General features: G+C 33.7%; 3 protein-coding genes across 3 annotated transcripts in view; 2 read left to right on the top strand and 1 right to left on the bottom strand.

Annotated features, from left to right (window-relative positions):
- LOC111515926 (UDP-glucosyltransferase 2) overlaps positions 1–1,863 on the top strand; it is a 31,981-nt gene extending 30,118 nt beyond the window's left edge. Inside the window, exon 4 of the mRNA XM_074180352.1 lies at positions 1,566–1,863. Coding sequence (XP_074036453.1) covers positions 1,566–1,848 — 283 coding nt within the window. The 3' untranslated portion in view covers positions 1,849–1,863. The remainder of the gene's footprint in view (positions 1–1,565) is intronic.
- The window catches only part of LOC111515458 (G-protein coupled receptor dmsr-1), a 380,603-nt gene that overhangs the window by 321,775 nt on the left and 41,594 nt on the right, over positions 1–17,234 (bottom strand). The window lies entirely within an intron of this gene.
- Positions 4,305–5,708, top strand: LOC141484842 (uncharacterized). The gene is made up of 3 exons (XM_074180353.1): positions 4,305–4,704; positions 4,764–4,985; positions 5,043–5,708. Exons 2-3 carry the CDS (start codon positions 4,806–4,808, stop codon positions 5,688–5,690), a joined length of 828 nt encoding a protein of 275 aa, XP_074036454.1. The 5' UTR covers positions 4,305–4,704; positions 4,764–4,805; the 3' UTR covers positions 5,691–5,708.

A 17,234-nucleotide genomic window follows, 5' to 3' on the forward strand; every position in this document is an offset into this window, starting at 1 on the left:
GATTTCGCAGGAATGCAGCAAATAAGTGTGTTGAAGGCAATAAATAAATTGAAAAACTGAGTTTAAAAATATCTCGAAATGAAAGGACTCCTATTCCAACATTTATTGCGCCATTAATTTTTTTGTGTATATAAATTTTTTCATTTGAATTTTTATTCCAATTAAAGTGTTCGTTTCTGATGTTATTATTGATATCATTTTTCTTTCTGCTTATTGAAACACATATAATATAGATGTAGATATGTTACAGATAATCATAAAGGGTTTTCCTATTCTAGGTTCATTGTAGAAAACGCTCAGAGCAATGAAAAATATCTGAATAGCTACCTAAAAATGAAAAAAAACTCTCGAAAAACTCTTCTAGGCACTCCTATGATATATATATATATATATATATATATATATATATATATATATATATATATATATATATATATATATATATACCTAAAAATGAAAAAAAACTCTCGAAAAACTCTTCTAGGCACTCCTATGATATATATATATATATATATATATATATATATATATATATATATATATATATATATATATATATATATATATATAAATAAATATAAGTAAATATTTGGACAAGCAGCAATTGAGAAAGTGTACTCTTTTAACAATATATTCCAATCATTTCCACAATATATACTGTCATCCTCAAAGAAAAATTGTCATTGAGGTTGGACTCAGTGATGTTTAAAATAATTTTTGTTATTATTTGATTTTGATGTTGAACTTAGATTTGAGAAATGGGAAAACATTGAAATTAGTTTGGTTAGTGATTCAAGAATGATTATAGTTACACATCAAACAATTAAACATATAAACGTTAAATTTGGTGAAATTATTGTGAATCTAATGAATAAATTTCTTTTTTTCATTCTAAAATTCTGATTTTGTACCAGACCGGTACATGTGATGTACATCACAAGCTGTCAAAAGTTGAGAACTTGTGCGAGCTAAAGACTAACGAGGTCTTACCTTTCAACGTGTGATTCCTAACACGGTTGAAGAATTATCTCAGCTTCAACCAGATGAATTCTGTCGAGAAAAATATCTGGTCGAAGCGGGAATCGAACCCACGGTCTTCCGATCGTGAGTCGGGCGCACTACCACCGCGGCCAATTCCACAACTGTTGATACCTCATTTGAAAAAATTATTTTTTACACCATTACACCAGGAGAAAATGACAGCAACTTTTCGAAAATGCACATCTTTGAAAAATATGCTGTTATTCAGAAACGATGATAGATATCAATATCCAGTTTTCACCAATAAGTTTGTCATGAAATTTGACCCTCAGAGACAGTCATCAGTTTTCATCTATCTAGTTTGAAAACAGGAGTTTCCCTTCAAAAGTGCTCACTTTGGCCCACTCTGTACACTTCCTCAGATACTTAAAATTCAAATACTTCAAATTATAAAAACATATATGAGGCAACGAATATGAAGATTTCGATTAGTGTAGGCACGCTTAAGCAAGCTATTGTTTAGCGAAACACCTGAAACACTCAAACCACTTAATTTTCGACTGATTTCATTTTGTTTTCTACAGGTACAGGGATAATGCCAAACTACGTTCCAAAATAATGCAGGATCAACCAGTGAAACCTCTTGACGAAGCAGTATTCTGGGTGGAGTACGTTATTCGCCATAAAGGAGCTCCACACCTCAAATCGGCTGCTTTACATTTGACTTGGTATCAGAAGTACCTCATTGATATTGTATTGTTTGTAGGTTTCCTCGTTATAACCATTTCATTTTTCATCCTCTTCATCATGAAATATATTTTTTTCAATAGTAAAGTATATGTTAGTGATCATGAAAAAAATAAATAGATGCTTAGAATTGAATCAATATTTTCCATCAAACTAGACCTACTCATAGACCTAATAAGATTCCTTCCTATTCTAATTAATCGTTTGAATTATCAGTTCGTACTTTTCTTGTACAAATGATAATTTTCGGAGGTATTGAATAACTATGATATTTAGTGTAAGTGATAACTTAAGGAATCTTAGAACACACAAGGACCATCATCAGCGTAGAGTCACTTGAATTTTCATGAAATATTGCATTCTACATTTTCGACACAAACATTCTGTTTGGTCAAATACTTTTAGCACCCCCTTAATCAAACATTATTCAGAAGCTCTGAATATTCGATATTACCAGATTAATATCTGTGCAGAAATTATTTCAGTTTATTGTGAAAGGATTGAATAACATACAGCACATAATATTGAAATTTTCCCAATTATAACTACATTAACAAGTTGAATGAAACAGCATCAATTATTCGAGATATATTGATACCTTTCTCATAACGTTATATTTTTCACATATACCCACACAGCACTAGATATTCATGGAATATTCCCTCTATGTCATGAAATGAACGTATATATTCCAAATATTCATAGAATATGCTTGAGTGAATATATCAGGTTTATTCCCGATAGAATGTGCATAGAATGTCTATAAATGGATTATTCTCCGGTGAATATTCTAAGAATATTGTCAATCGTATAAACCATATATATAGATATATAGTATATATGTATTACTGAAATTTCAAATTATCTTATGATAACGTATACAAATAATTCAATATTGTTAAAAACTGTATGCATAACCTAATGTATATAACCCTTATAGTGTTAACCAGTTTTTGAACTGAACGCGAAGATTCTGATGAATTGCTCCAACTGCAACTGTTGGGAACGACAAAAAAATTTGAATGGTCCAATAAATGAACCAATTTCATCAATAAATATCTTTATTCTCATCCTATTTGTCTTTTTGAATTCGAAATTATTCAAATACAAGGCGACACATCCTGGCAACAGAGAAGTATTGAAGTAAATGTTTCTCATTGGTCAATTGAAGTGTAGCGCGCGACAGTCGAAGCTCTGTGAGAGCGACTGCCCCTTAACGCTTGACAGCTTTGCGTTGAAATCAACATTCGATTTGATATGGCGGTTGACATGGTAAGTTCGCGTGTGTAATGCATGGTGTATTGGTGTTATTATCGAAGTATAATTCCCTCATGTTTAGTATACCATTTACAGTTTGAGGTTGTCCAATATGCAACACAGCGAATAGTTTGCTTTTGCATCTTCAAACAATAATACTAATAATAACATCGTCTTCATCATCTTCTGATTCATTTAAAGCAAATTAATCAGGAACAGTTCATTTATTATATGAAGATAAAAGGCGAATTTCAATTAACATGATGACAAGTCATCAATCAATTGCTCTTCCACCTAACTTTAAGAATCTTTAAGAAAAGTAATTAAAAGGCAATAGTATCGATAGTAAAGTCATGGTGCTCAACTTACTATATCTCATTTTAGGCCCGAGGAGAGTTGCTGTGTGGTATTTGTTGTTTTGATTAAGTACATGTTTAAACCAGAGTAATTTCAGTTGTGTATCTTCAGTAGAGGAAAGTAAGTGAATGAAATATATTTTGTATCATTTGTTTCAATAATTTTTTATCACTCTTTTTCAATATTGTATCTATCAATATGCCCAAAAGGAAATGGAGTAGTACCTGATACAGGCAGGTGCGCCAAGAAACAGAAAACGTAATTAGTACTTTTCAACAAGGAAATGCAAGTTGCTCTCCAAGTCATAAGAAGTTGTAAATGTTCATGAGGAACCTATGAGAAAAATATCTATTTAATTTTCATTTCAATTTTGTTGTGCCACTTTCAAATAGTGATAATGACCGTTAATGTACATTCTGTCGCAGGTATCAAAAATGAAAGACTGGCTAATGCATTATTGGACAACTATCAGGAAAACTCTTCTGGTGAACAAAGTTTGGATAACTTCAAGTAAGTGAAATTCATTGAAGAGCCCATCATACCACTGATTTCAAATACTTCATTTGTGGGTTTATTTTTTAAAGTGAGAAACCTATATCTCGCTCATTTCTTCATGTAATACATTTTTTCTTTTTCATTGAAATGGTATGTTTATCATTTTTTAATCAGAGCTGATGAATTCACAGAGTTGTTATTTTAGTATATTTTTCAATATAAATTTTTTTGGGGGTAGGATCATCCTAATTTAAATACATTTCTAATATATGTAAAAAAGCTGAGCAATTCTTCGAAATTCGCTGTCTTTTCAGAAAATGAAGTTAATCTTCAGCTTCCTCAGAAAATAGTTATTTATGTATCAAGGGAATTAGGAGAGCCTTAATTACCGATGGCAAAGTTTGCGTCCCGAGGGCCTCTGGCCCGATGGACAGCAATTACCTGAGGTTATTAAGGCTCATTAATTCCTGTGGTACATAGATAATTTTATTTCTGACCGATTTCAATAAAATTTTGTTCATTTTTGAAACGGAAAAATGTACCAATTCATTACCTTCCCGGTATATTTGAATCAGGTACCGTTGATTATAGTAGAGTTTTCTTGTTGCTAGGTTGTTGCTATGTTACTTGTTTATAAACAGAACTTTGTTATCAAGCTGTGTTTGCGGTGAAAACGTGTTTTCTACCCCAAATATAACGGAGGATATTTTGAAAAAAGCTGAACAAGCAAGAGAATCATTAATTCCATCGAAAAGTGAAGCCGTATACCAAAAAGAATACAAGATATATCTGGACTGGCTGACACGGAAAAATGTTATGCCAAAAGATGTCACTGAAACTGTATTTCTGGCATATTTTCAAGAACTGGTAAAGAATTTTCTATGTTTTTCGGTAGATTTGGTAGTAATTGTGTTTATTCGTTTCAGTCAGAAACGTATAGTCCGAATCCTTTATGGACTAAATGATCAATGCTAAAATCGATGGTGACTATACATGAGAAACGAGATATCACCAAGTTCAATGAACTACAGGCTTTTTTGAAACGGAAGAGTAAGAGTTATAAGCCGAAAAAGTCTGCTGTTTTATCTCCTAAAGATGTTATCAGATTCCTAAAGGACGCTCCTAATGCTATTCATTTATTGCATAAGGTAATTTTTTTCTTATTTTCCTTTTTGTGTGTATTTATTTCCTTTTTTTTGTTATAGGTTGTTTTGATTATGGGTTATTTTGGAGGATGCAGAAGTCAGGAACTTTTGAATATGAAGATATCGGATATAGAGGACCGGGATTCCGTTATGGTAGTGAACGTACCGGAAAGTAAAACTGGTGTATCGAAGAAATTTACAGTTGTGGATGAAAAAGAGTTCTCCGCTTTGCCTTTATTAAGAATTTATATGTCTTTGCGTCCTAAAGGTATTGAACGATTTTTTTTGAGCTTCCGACAAAATAAATGTACATCTCAGCCAATTGGAAAAAACATGTTTGGGAAAATCCCCAGCAAAATCGCAATGTATTTAGGATTGCCAAACTCATCTTCCTATACGGGACATTGCCTTCGTCGCACTTCTGCTACTGCTCTAGCCAATGCAGGAGCAACTATGACTAACTTAAAAAGACACGGAGGTTGGAAAAGTTCCACGGTGGCGGAGGGGTATTTGGAGGATAGCATCGAATTGAGAAATAAAACGGCGCGTATGTTGTCTACTTTGTCATCAGAAGAGGCAGGTACCTCGACTGTAGTGAACAGAAGCTCCAGCTATACAAAAGAAGAAATTGTTTCCAGTGGCGGAAGTAATTTTCAGGGAACATTTCAAAATTGTACATTTATTATTTGTAATGACGTGAATAAATAAAATATGGTTCAGTTTTCATTTCTATTTATTTTTACTTGTGAAAGGTAGAGGGAATTATAAAATCTATAATGTCCCAAGGGAGTTATGACCCTCTTTATTGATAGCGTAACTATGACGATATAAGCTTATAATATCCCGGTCAGAAATAATGTTTATTTATTCATCGATTTCTATTTTGTAGCCTTCAAAGTAGTCCTCACAGATGTGACAACGTTTTTTATTTTTTTGTTAAAGCAGTTCTGATATGCACTTTTTGGTATTTCTGTGCGCTATCTCAGCGATTCGGTTTTTATCTCCTCATTCGTCGCAAAATGCCGTATTTTCCATCATGGAAACAGGAAAAAGTAGCAGGGAGGTAAATCTGGTGAATACGGTGGCTGAGACATTACTGCGGGATTGTTTTTGGCCTTGAAGTTACGAACAGGCAATGACAAGTGAGCAGGTGCTTTATCGTAATGCAAAAACCATGAATTGTTTTTTCACAATAGGTATAATATTTCCAATACCAATTGAAACAGCACATAGGAGGAATTCCCGCCTCGACATAGGCGTCGGCCTATTATTTTTCGGTGGTGGTTTTTCAGATAATTATTCTTACAATCATAGCAATTGATCACCCCATGAAAAAGTTATCTTAACTGAATTTTTTCACCTTGGGTAATTATGAAAGACTTCGAAATTTAAGGTAGTTGATTTCCGAGTCGAAAACTCTAAATTACAATGAAAACACAAATAATCAACATATATTCACGAACATTCACTTACAAAATAATAGAGACCAATAAAATTGCTACAAAAATCAAAATTCTTCTTCGCTATATTCGGATGAGGTGGAATCATCATCGTGTTGAATAACGATCGGATTTATGGAACTTTGCACATAATATTCGTTCTCTTTTTTTATAACGTGGGCCACACAGTTCTTCCACACATCACTATCACCTACTTCATTCACCACTCGCCTTATATTGTCAAGCACTACAGCATTCAAAGTCAGTGACTGATTACATTTCCGCAAGCTTCCTTTCAGTGTGGCCCAAACCATTTCAATTGGATTGAACACACAATAGTGTGGAGGCAAACGTTAGAGAATATGGCCAGCACGTGTTTTACACATCGAATCAATAATATACTCTTTTTTGAAATTACGTTATTTTATGGTCGCCAGTAATACCTTTTTCGTTGGAATCTTTTCGGGTATTTCCATGTCATGATTTCGCATGAAATCAACAATATCTGCTTTTTTGTGTTATTGTTTGGTATTGTAGTCAATAACCGAGAATGATACGAAGCGTTATCCATAACAATAACCGAGTTCAGAGGAATATTTGGGGGAAGCTGCTCACCAAACCAGGTTTCGAATAAAGCCGCTGTCATATCTTTGTCAGCAGATGCATCTTCTAAATTTTTGGCTGACAGAAGCAAAGCGTTAGGTACGAAACCACTTTCAATCCCGGCATGCAAAATTATGACACGTTTTCTCCTTGAAGAAGGTGTGTTCAAAGCATAATACTTGGTTTCGTCTACTCAGCCATATTTGACAACATCACCTCAAATATTCTTGTCGGAGTTGAACAATGCGTGTCGATTCCATTATGACCTTCCGATTGTTCAATTTTTTATATTCGAAACCACATGACAATAAGACACCTCGATAGTCGAGTAATTCATACCAAATCATTTCCAAGGTTGATACTTAATTTTTTTGGTATATAACTGGTATATACCCATGTTAAAAAGCACAGGTTAAAATGTAAGACCTCGTTAATCCTTAGCTCGCACAAGTTTCGACTCCTGAGGATTGTCGTTCGTAGGCATGCGACAGCTGGTTAACGGAAGTACAGATTTTAAGACAGATTTTTTTTAAAACAGATACCATAAATTGTTCGCCGAATCACATCTTTTGTAACACCATCAACGTTTGCGATTTTTTTTCCTTTGTTTTCGTTTCATTGCATGGTCAATGATTCGAAGAACTATCGAACGAGATACTTTCGTCAACTCGCATATTTTATTCACAACAGCATTCTGTGAAGTGTGACAGTTTTCCTTCTTCGAGCATTCATGAATGTTAAAAATTACTCGCTGAACTTGAACATGTAAATCCTTCCAAATTCCGGATCCCTGTCGATTGACACAGATTCCTCATTTGTTTCAAAAGGTCTCCAGAAAGCCTTATTGATGAAAGTACTCAAAAACACTAAGATTCTCACAAAAATCGGTTTAAACGATGAGATTGGAAACTTTGGTGTAAAAGTTGAAAACTTCTTCTAGAGATCAATTACCAAACAACACCAAACTGATATGTTTGCACTCGACGCGCGTTTCGCTAACAAGGTTAGCATCTTCAGGAGAAGCAAATTGATACTGAATCTGAATTAATTTGTCCGCTTTTTAATCTATTCTTGACAAATTAATTTGCAGGTAGTGGTTTCACTAGTTAATTACCGAAAAATCAATTAGGATAATCATCATTCAACAAACAAAGTCCACATCGGACCACATCGGGTATATAAACAGCTAATCCTTGTCTTCAGATTCAGTATCAATTTGCTTCTCCTGAAGATACTAACCTTGTTAGCGAAACGCGCGTTTGCGAAAATATCAGTTTGGTGTTAGCTTAATTGATATCTAGAGAAAGTTTTCAAAAATCGGTTTGCAAAACCACTCACTACCTCACCTAATCCCACGAACACACGGCACTGATAAAGAAATATTGTGAAACGGTCAAATAATTAGTATTGAGCCAGTCCAGCTAGCCGAGCCTTCATTCCTCAACTACATTTGATAGCACGTTAACACTCCTTACTTTTTTGCATTTCTCCAATAAACTAAACATTCTAAACAGCTGAAACTGTGAACATGTGTTCCCAAACGAGTGCACTAACATAAAAAAAATAAAAACCGCTAATCGATTGTACGTATCTTGCGAAGTTATAAAATTCTCTGAACAGTCCACGTAGTATGCAACTAAGATTTGCCACCATGAATTTGTTCTGATGAAAGCCATATCAAATCATTTCAAAATCATTCCTATATATAATTCCAAAAAGAAGATAGTTGTGTAGAAATTTTGGAATTTAATTTCCAACCACATGATTTCAGTGGTATCAAAGTTACATAATTATATTCTTGGATCCAAAATGGAAAGTTGTATCTGGTGAAATGACTTTGTCTGGTATCAGCATCAAAGGATTATCCCAATCATCGTTTATATCCAAATGATAATTAGAAGAACCCCTACCCTTGTCCGGGACGAGAGACAACCTTCATTATGTTTCATATTTCATTGAGGCGGTTTCTCTCGGTCTTCATCCTTTGCTGGGTTTTGAAAACTCGATAAACGTAACTTTTTGATGGAGCATCTCGTTGTTTATGGTTGAATTGAGTACGTTAACTACATGCAAACAAAAATTCTTTGATAGCCATGTTTTATTCCTGTACTACATTTCACACGTAAATCAAATGAGTAAGAAAAAATTATGTTGAAGATAATAATGATGTGGATAATGTACTTAAAATCACATCTCTCTCCTCAGCACTGTACGTTCTTCTAAGGACAAAACACAAGCATTACAGAAAAAGCCTTAAGGCGCTCTCAGAGCGGTGCCTGTGCGAAAGTAGCGATTCACATTCGATTTGAATCGCTGGAGATTAAATACATTTGAAAAAACGTTCTCACAACAAAACGATGAGCAGTCACAGTTCGTCGCGTATTTCTGATATTGTTTATTGTTTAATATACTTTCTTGCCCAAAAAAAATCTTGTTGACAAAGTAAGTGAATAAATATAAAAAAATACATAAATGTCCCACGAATAGAAAAATATAGATAAAATATAATGTTAACTAACGTATGAAAACACTGAATAAAAAAATCACAAACAATGGTTGAAGCATGCATACACACACCGGCGGCTCGTCAGAGGAGGCAAGGGAGGCTTAGCCTCCCCATAAAATTTGAGGCTATTCATCGCAATAAATTAAAAGATATTGACGGATAATTATGATTATTTTTTTCTAAAAATGATTGGTTATCATTACTTTACCATTAATTTTTGAAATAAATACATAATATGCCCGAAAAAACATTATCACTCACTACGTAGTAGTATCACGCATCAACAAAACTCAAACGCACCGCCCATGAACGAATAACGAATGAACCATCAACTCGAAATAATAAATGCCATACGTTGCAAGCGAGTCAAGCCTCCAACCGCTTTTAAAAATACAGGCTCCGCGAGACCGATCCAACCAGCGACATACGTCCCGATTAGTAATTTCAGTTGCAGAAATTATAGCGTTAGAGGAGGCTAGCCTCCAGTTGGTCTCCGTTAGTGTACGACTGCCTTTGTTTTGCATTTAATCATTCGGACGAGAAGCCATGACGGACCGGGACTGAAAAATATTTCGGTAAACCATTTTAGTGTTTCTTGATAATATTTGTTATTTGTGTATAAAACAGACAGTATTGTATTATAGCAGTGCTTTTTTGTAATATTTTCAAGGTGTTTTCAGGTTTTCACTTTTCAGTAAGTTTTTTTTCATTTACTATGGATAAGTTGGACGAAATTGAAAAATCCGACAATATAGTTTTTAGATATGTCAAAGATGAACGTTTTATGGGTTTTCAAGATGTTTCTTCTGGGTACACAGCTGACGATTTGTTTAATTTTTTAATTCGTACGTGTGACACCTATAATTTTAGTTAATTGCGCAAACCTATGATGGGGCTGTGGTCATGACGGCCATTCAAATGGTTTACAATCTAAAATAGAGTCCATAGCTCCTCATGCACTTTTTATGCATTGTCATGCCCATGCCTTAACTTTAGTGTTAAGCAAAGCGTCCAACAACATAAAAATTTTCGCGCCTCCGGCGAGCTTTTCTGTGTGTATATAATCTTTATGACTTTAGCCTTCCGTGTTCTCCAATGCACGAGCCGTCACTGCATACACATAAAACATGCTTGGTTAAAAATGATCCGTATAGAACTCAGTCAAACTGTAATAGGGTCTACTACTCAAAATTTCTTCAATAATTTTTCTGTACTGATTGGTATCAATATTTATCTCTTCAGTGTAACCCGGCAAATGGTCATACAGCTTCACACCATTGTGAAATAAGGAGTCCTTGACCAGCAAGTTGCAAGGTATAGGTAATTTTAAATGTTCTTGCATGCTCTGACGAGTTGTATAGTGATGGGTGGTAACCTCAAGTTTCACAAGATGTTCCATAGTTAAACACACTGTCTTCTACGACCGTCAATTTTTTTATCTATAAATAGTTGCCTGCAAGAGGACTAGGTTTAGCTTTGTACAAGTATCATGTAGCTCTCTTCTGTAATAAAAATACAGACTCCAGCAAATTAAGGCTACACACACCCCGTACCTTAAGTGAGACTCTACCAAAGCGTGATATGCTGTTTTCGCAGTATGAACTCCCAGTTCTTTAGCAATAAATCTCACTGCATAACAGCCGGTGGAAATTTTATTTTCCATTTTTCTGATGTGAACGTCAAATTTCAGTCCATCGTCTATATACAGTCCCATTAATTTAGTTCACTCTCTGTTCTCAATGATACCGCTCACTACGCTACAGATAAATTCTGAAGTGAACATTTGAAAGTCATATTATTTGTTTTAGAAATATCAATGGGGAGTAGATTGGAATCAGACCAAGACTTGATTTTTGTATCATGAGCAATTGTCTCATTGAGTATATCTATACCTTTAAGCGAAAAGCGAAAAGAGTGGATATTCCAGATATACTTATACTCATCAAATCGTTAATATACAACAGGAACAATATGGGACCGAGAACCGATCCCTGTGGTACACCAGTATTTATTTCAATACTGTTTGAACATTTAATCGTTTTCACAATCTGACTGCGACCATTGATATACGACTCAAACCACCGTATCCCTCTATATCCATAGATATTCATAACGTCACAAAACACTGCTGCAGCATCATCTTCATCATTCATATTGGAATAAACCCAAACAGGAAAGAGAATATTGCATCATGTATGCAACTTTTCATCCACAGTTTATGACGAGGGACAATCGAACAGCGTTTAGAATGAGATTTGCGAACAGTGTTGCCAGATCGCAAGTATTAGGAATTTTCTCATTAGTCAGTGGGCTATGCTGCCAGTCTGCCAGACTGCCAGTCTTCAAGCATAGCCCACTGACTAATAAGAAAGTTTTTCTTCCTTATTCAGAGGAATCGGGGAAATTACGGATATGCAGTTGGTTAGTACCTCGTCCACTAGATGGAGGGACATTTTGTGATGTTCGCTTCAACTTTGGAATAGGAATGAAATACTCTGAAAGAATTCCGATTTTGAATTGTGGAATATCATTGACTTAAGGTCGATGATGGTCACTATCTTGCACTGATGAGTGGCTAATAAGCCCGAAACCGGTCTGCAAGTGTGCCCGTTCCATAATTGAAGGTCGACTCTTTCAGTTGTATTGCCAATTGCATATGCAGGACATTTTCTGTGAAAATTCCTGCACTGACGCCTGTCGAATATAATCCAACGCCCTTCGTGGTATTAGCCAGGGGAGTAGTTGTTTTCTGATAGGCGTCAGTCCATTAAACCTACTGTGTAGGTATATAGAGACTGGCTTGAACGTTTGAAGTTCTAGTTGCTTCAGATTTATTAAGAATTTTACCTGTGTTTCGATGTTATCATTTTAAAAACACGATATATTATTGAAACATGTCGAATAAATGAGTCAGCATTCTACATAAACTCATTATATCAGCCAACTGTCCCTATACAAGCATTAATACTGAAAAAAATGTGGAGTAAGAGTATAATATTATTCAGAAAAAATGAATTTGTACTGAAACAGGTAACGTATGGAAAATGGAAAATTGGTTTCTCGATAAAAAATTTATGGCTTGTGAAAAGTATGTCATTTGAAATATCCTTCGTTGGACAATACCGAATGTCCAGGAAAAAAATAGTTCCGTGTATTCGGAACTATTTTTGTTCGCACCGAAGGAACCTATGGTACGCAAATCTGTTCGAGTACGTCGATCGATATACTTTCGAAAAATATATTCTGAAGTTTCCATAAATGAACTGTTTTTGATAAGTGAGAAATTTTATATTTTGTGGATGAGTCTTTCCTGGGCATTCGGTATTATTCAACGCAGGATATTTCAAATGTCATACTTTTCACAAGTCATAAAATTTTTACCGCAAATCTCATTCTGAACCCTGTTCGATTGTTCCTCGTCATAAACTGTGGATGAGAAGTTGTGGGTAACTTCACACTAATCAAATATTGTCCAATATCTCGAATTCATTGGAGACTCTGGAGACACCCTACATTCAATTTTATGAAAGAGGGACATTGGCAGATCAAGATCTTCAAATGATGTGGTGCTGCAGGTTATTTCGGGTTTTCCTGCAGCTGAAAAAGAAAATGCGCCACTGGAAATAATCAAGTCGCCCAGGAGCGCCAAATAATGTTTGTTGTTGTAGTTTTCATAATTACATGATCTGTATCACTTTCTTTTTCTATATGTTACAGAATTTTTATTGAAAAAAAATTAAAAATTTTGTATTTATTTTTATTATGTTGATGAATAAAGACTATTATTATTATTATTATCATCAAATGTTACTCGGATTGTGTAAGGTTACATACCCGAAAAGGCCGAAAAAATAACGGATAGTGTTATTAATTCAAGCAAGTAACGGCTCAGTCCATTCACAGTCACATAAAATGGCCACAAACGATCGAAAAAGTAGAACCCTGAATCTAGTCTTGTCTCTGTTTTCTCGTAACTCAAAAAAACCGATTCACTTCTCGCGTTTGGGATGTAATATATTTCATGTGTTGACTCTTTCTCATTCCACCATATCCCTTGATGATAGCACTGATATGATGGAATCTCCGCGGAGGACATCAAGGATTTTCTATGCATGATAGTTATGTTGTAGGCTGAAAGTTTGTAGCTCAAGATATACAAAAATTTATGGTGGTGGCTTCAAATCCTTATTTTATGATATGGAACGTTGAAGTAGATTTTCGGTGTATTTGAATGATATAACTTTATGTGAACCAACAAAGTATATACATCAAAAATTTATCAGTGAATTTAGGAACATCGATATGAGTTCAGTACTATGGAAGTGGGTTGCTGCTGAATTTATCAGCTTCTTTGAGCTATTCATCATTTATAAAACCGCGCTTTAAATTCTGATAAGATCGTCAGAAAGGCAGGATTACACGGGTGAATACAACATGGCTGCACACGTATCTGATTTAACTTCCAGAGTTTCTAACGATCTCAACTGTGATTCTAACTTATCATATAAGAAAGTTAGTTTCGTTTTATTCTTAATGCCATCAATAACCAATTTTAGCAGTTCTCGTACATACATCTCCACTGAGAGATATTCTCCTACAAACCTGCCTTCCATAGTCTGGTTTACATGTACTCGATTCAGCTCTTTTTGGTGACATTTTTCAGCCCTCTCCAAAAATTACGACCAAGGTGTCATTCGATTCGTATTTTTGTCTAGAAAGTTGGAAGAAAGGTCCGAAAACGCGCCGATAAAAATTACAAAAGTTATAAACAATAAAGTGAAAAACAAAATGGGGCTTTAGTTTTTTCTTAATATCTCGGAAAATTTTCAAAATTTTGGAAATTTGAGTAAAGATTTGAAAAGATAAATAAATTTACGTGAAACTGTATCTCGATTATTTATAATTTTTACAGAGCCCTGAAAATAGAGCCAAAAGCGGGTAGTCTGGCTTCCGCACGCCTTTCGTCACTCTGACATAAAAATAAAAAAATTATTTAAACATATCAAATGTAGATATTGAGGAAAGAAAACATTTATGTGATGTTGGGATACATCAATAAACAATAATCCGCAGTCAAAACATTTTTATCCCAATTTTAACGTTAATTATAAATTTGTTAATTAATAACTTTCTCTGAATTGAAAGATAATATAAAAATCCCTATAATTATTAAACTAAAACCCTGGCATTTTTTTCCTTTAGTGAAGTTATCCTTAATAGGCAAAAAAATAGATTACGATTGCCAAAATATAAAATTGTTATTTTCTATTTTTTTATTGAAATTTTATTTATTTTACAATTGAAAATTATAATTTTATAAAAAATACATTACAAATTTTGTTTTTTTTAATTTCTCATTGTTTCAATGTCTCATGGCTAAAAACTAATCAATATTAATATTTTTTCATTTTCAACAATCGTTTTTTGCAACTAAATATTAAAATTAAGGAACCGTTTTTTTTTAATCATAAATTGTATTGTTCTTCAAGGTTTTGAAAAGACTTTTTTTTTCTTCTACTTTTTTTATTTGTTCATCCAAAAAAAATTCTTATTAACAAATTATTATTTTTATTTCAATAGATACTTCGTTTTATTATAAAAGTAACTATGTATTTTTTATATCCTATTTTTTATAAAACTCAATATCGTGATACCTTGATACTTGTCTTTTCCATTCGCTCCTTCAATTTTATAGTTATAATAACTTTTAAACTATTGCAGTTATGACAAATATGCTTCGGGTATTTTTTGTTCATTATTAATTTATCAACTATTCAAGCCCATTACTGAAGTTGTAGTCCTATTATTCATTCAATTATTGATCGTTATTCATTAAAAAAAATTCAAGTTTTCAGGGAGTTTACTAAATCAAAAACATACTGAAAGTTATTTTCAAAATTCATTGAATCATGTTTAGTACTGTTGAAAGTTTTTTATAATTTTTATCATTTTTTTTGTAATCTTTTAGATCGTTTTAGTGGCGGTGTCTCATCATCTGTAGTTTCTTCTGTATTTTCTTGTCGTGATGTTCCTTGAACCTCCTCCTCTTCGACTTCTTCAAGTATCGGTTCACAGTATTCTTGAACTCCTACTGAAAAATCTTGATAATCATTAAGGCCGTCTTCATTTCCATCGGGATTACTATCGATAGCATTTAATCGACCGATCATGATATCAGTATCATCATTGTCATCATTAAGTGATGGCCTTGTTTTGTTAGAACATGTTTCACCTTTACAATTTTTGCATAAAGATGAGCAAGGAAACCCAGCTTTTTTACATCCACATCGAGTATTACACTCTTTCATGCAGGCACAATCAACCAACTTAAATAAGTCATCAGGCGCCAGTTTTTCCGTTGTTTTTATCGGCAGGAACATTGTTTCAGATTTGATCCAATCCCAATCTTCCGGATTCGAATTATAATTACCAATCCAAAACTGAACTTGGTAATACGTCCTAAAATAGTAATGTATTTTTTATAAAATTATAATTTTCAATTGTCAATCAAAAAAATAGAATATAACAATTTTTTTTATTTTGGCAACGGTAATCTATTTTTTTGCCTATTAAGGATAACTTCACCACAGGAAAAAAATGCCAGGGTTTTAGTTTAATAATTATAGGGATTTTTATATTAACTTTCAATTCAGAAAAAGTTATTAATTAACAAATTTATAATTAACGTTGAAATTGGGATAAAAATTTTTTGACTGCGGATTATTGTTTATTGATGTATCCCAAGATCACATGAGTTTTTTCATTTTTCAATATGTACATTTAATATGTTTAAATAATTTTTTTTGTTTTTATGTCAGAGTGACGAAAGGTGCGCGGAAGCCAGACTACCCGCTTTTGGCTCTATTTTCAGGGCTTTGTAAAAATTATAAATAATCGAGATACAGTTTTGGGAGTCGGGACTTTTTTTATGCAAATTCATTGATCTTTCCAAATCTTTTTTCAAATTTCCAAAATTTTGAAAATTTTTCGAGATATTAAGAAAAAACTAAAGCCCAATTTTTTTTTCACTTAATTGTTTATAACTTTTGTAATTTTTATCGCCGCGTTTTCGGATCTTTCCTTAAACTTTCTAGGCAAAAATACGAATCGATTGACACCTTGGTCGTGATTTTTGGACAGGGCTGAAAAATGTTACAAAAAAAAGTACATGTGAATTAGACTACCAAGGCTTTCTATTACCTTAGAATAGGTATCTCCGCTGGGTGGGTAAATCTCCACCAACTGACGAGCACGAGACTCAGAAATGGTTGCTTGAACAAGATATTGAAGTTTGTCTTCCATCGCAAGATCCATATCATCGTGTATACGTTTGAATTGAATCTAAGATGGAAGCCAGTGTTTCATATCGTCTCCAAAATTCTTGAATTCAATAGTTGGTAGCTTCAACTTAGGTTTGGAGTGAGAACAGTTGGACGTTATGCTGTTTCATCGAAAGCGTGTTTCAGTAAATCACTCTCAATAGTACACTTCAATTCATGATATCTGGTCATGTATTCATCAACCAATCCAATCTCCTCACTTAAAGAATCGGGATCTTCTTTTAACTATAAATCAATAACATTCGGACTTCCCTCCTTCAGCAGCTTACTCACAGCATCATAAATTTCAGTAAAGAACGCTTTCTGAGCCTCTAGCATTTTCTTCACCATCTCCATAATCAGCAAAAACTTCGTCCTGTCAGGG

This window comes from Leptinotarsa decemlineata, unplaced genomic scaffold (assembly GCF_025532065.1).
Source record: "Leptinotarsa decemlineata unplaced genomic scaffold, Ldec_3_MD MMD2_tig00026294_RagTag_RagTag, whole genome shotgun sequence".
NCBI classification, from domain to species: Eukaryota; Metazoa; Arthropoda; class Insecta; order Coleoptera; family Chrysomelidae; genus Leptinotarsa; species Leptinotarsa decemlineata.

Excerpts from the sequence above, each read along its gene's own strand:
- LOC141484842 (XM_074180353.1), top strand. The coding sequence starts at position 4,806 with ATGCTAAAATCGATGGTGACTATACATGAGAAACGAGATATCACCAAG. Across the intron at positions 4,986-5,042 it reads CTATTCATTTATTGCATAAG|GTTGTTTTGATTATGGGTTA; the intron begins GTAATTTTTTTC and ends TTTTTGTTATAG.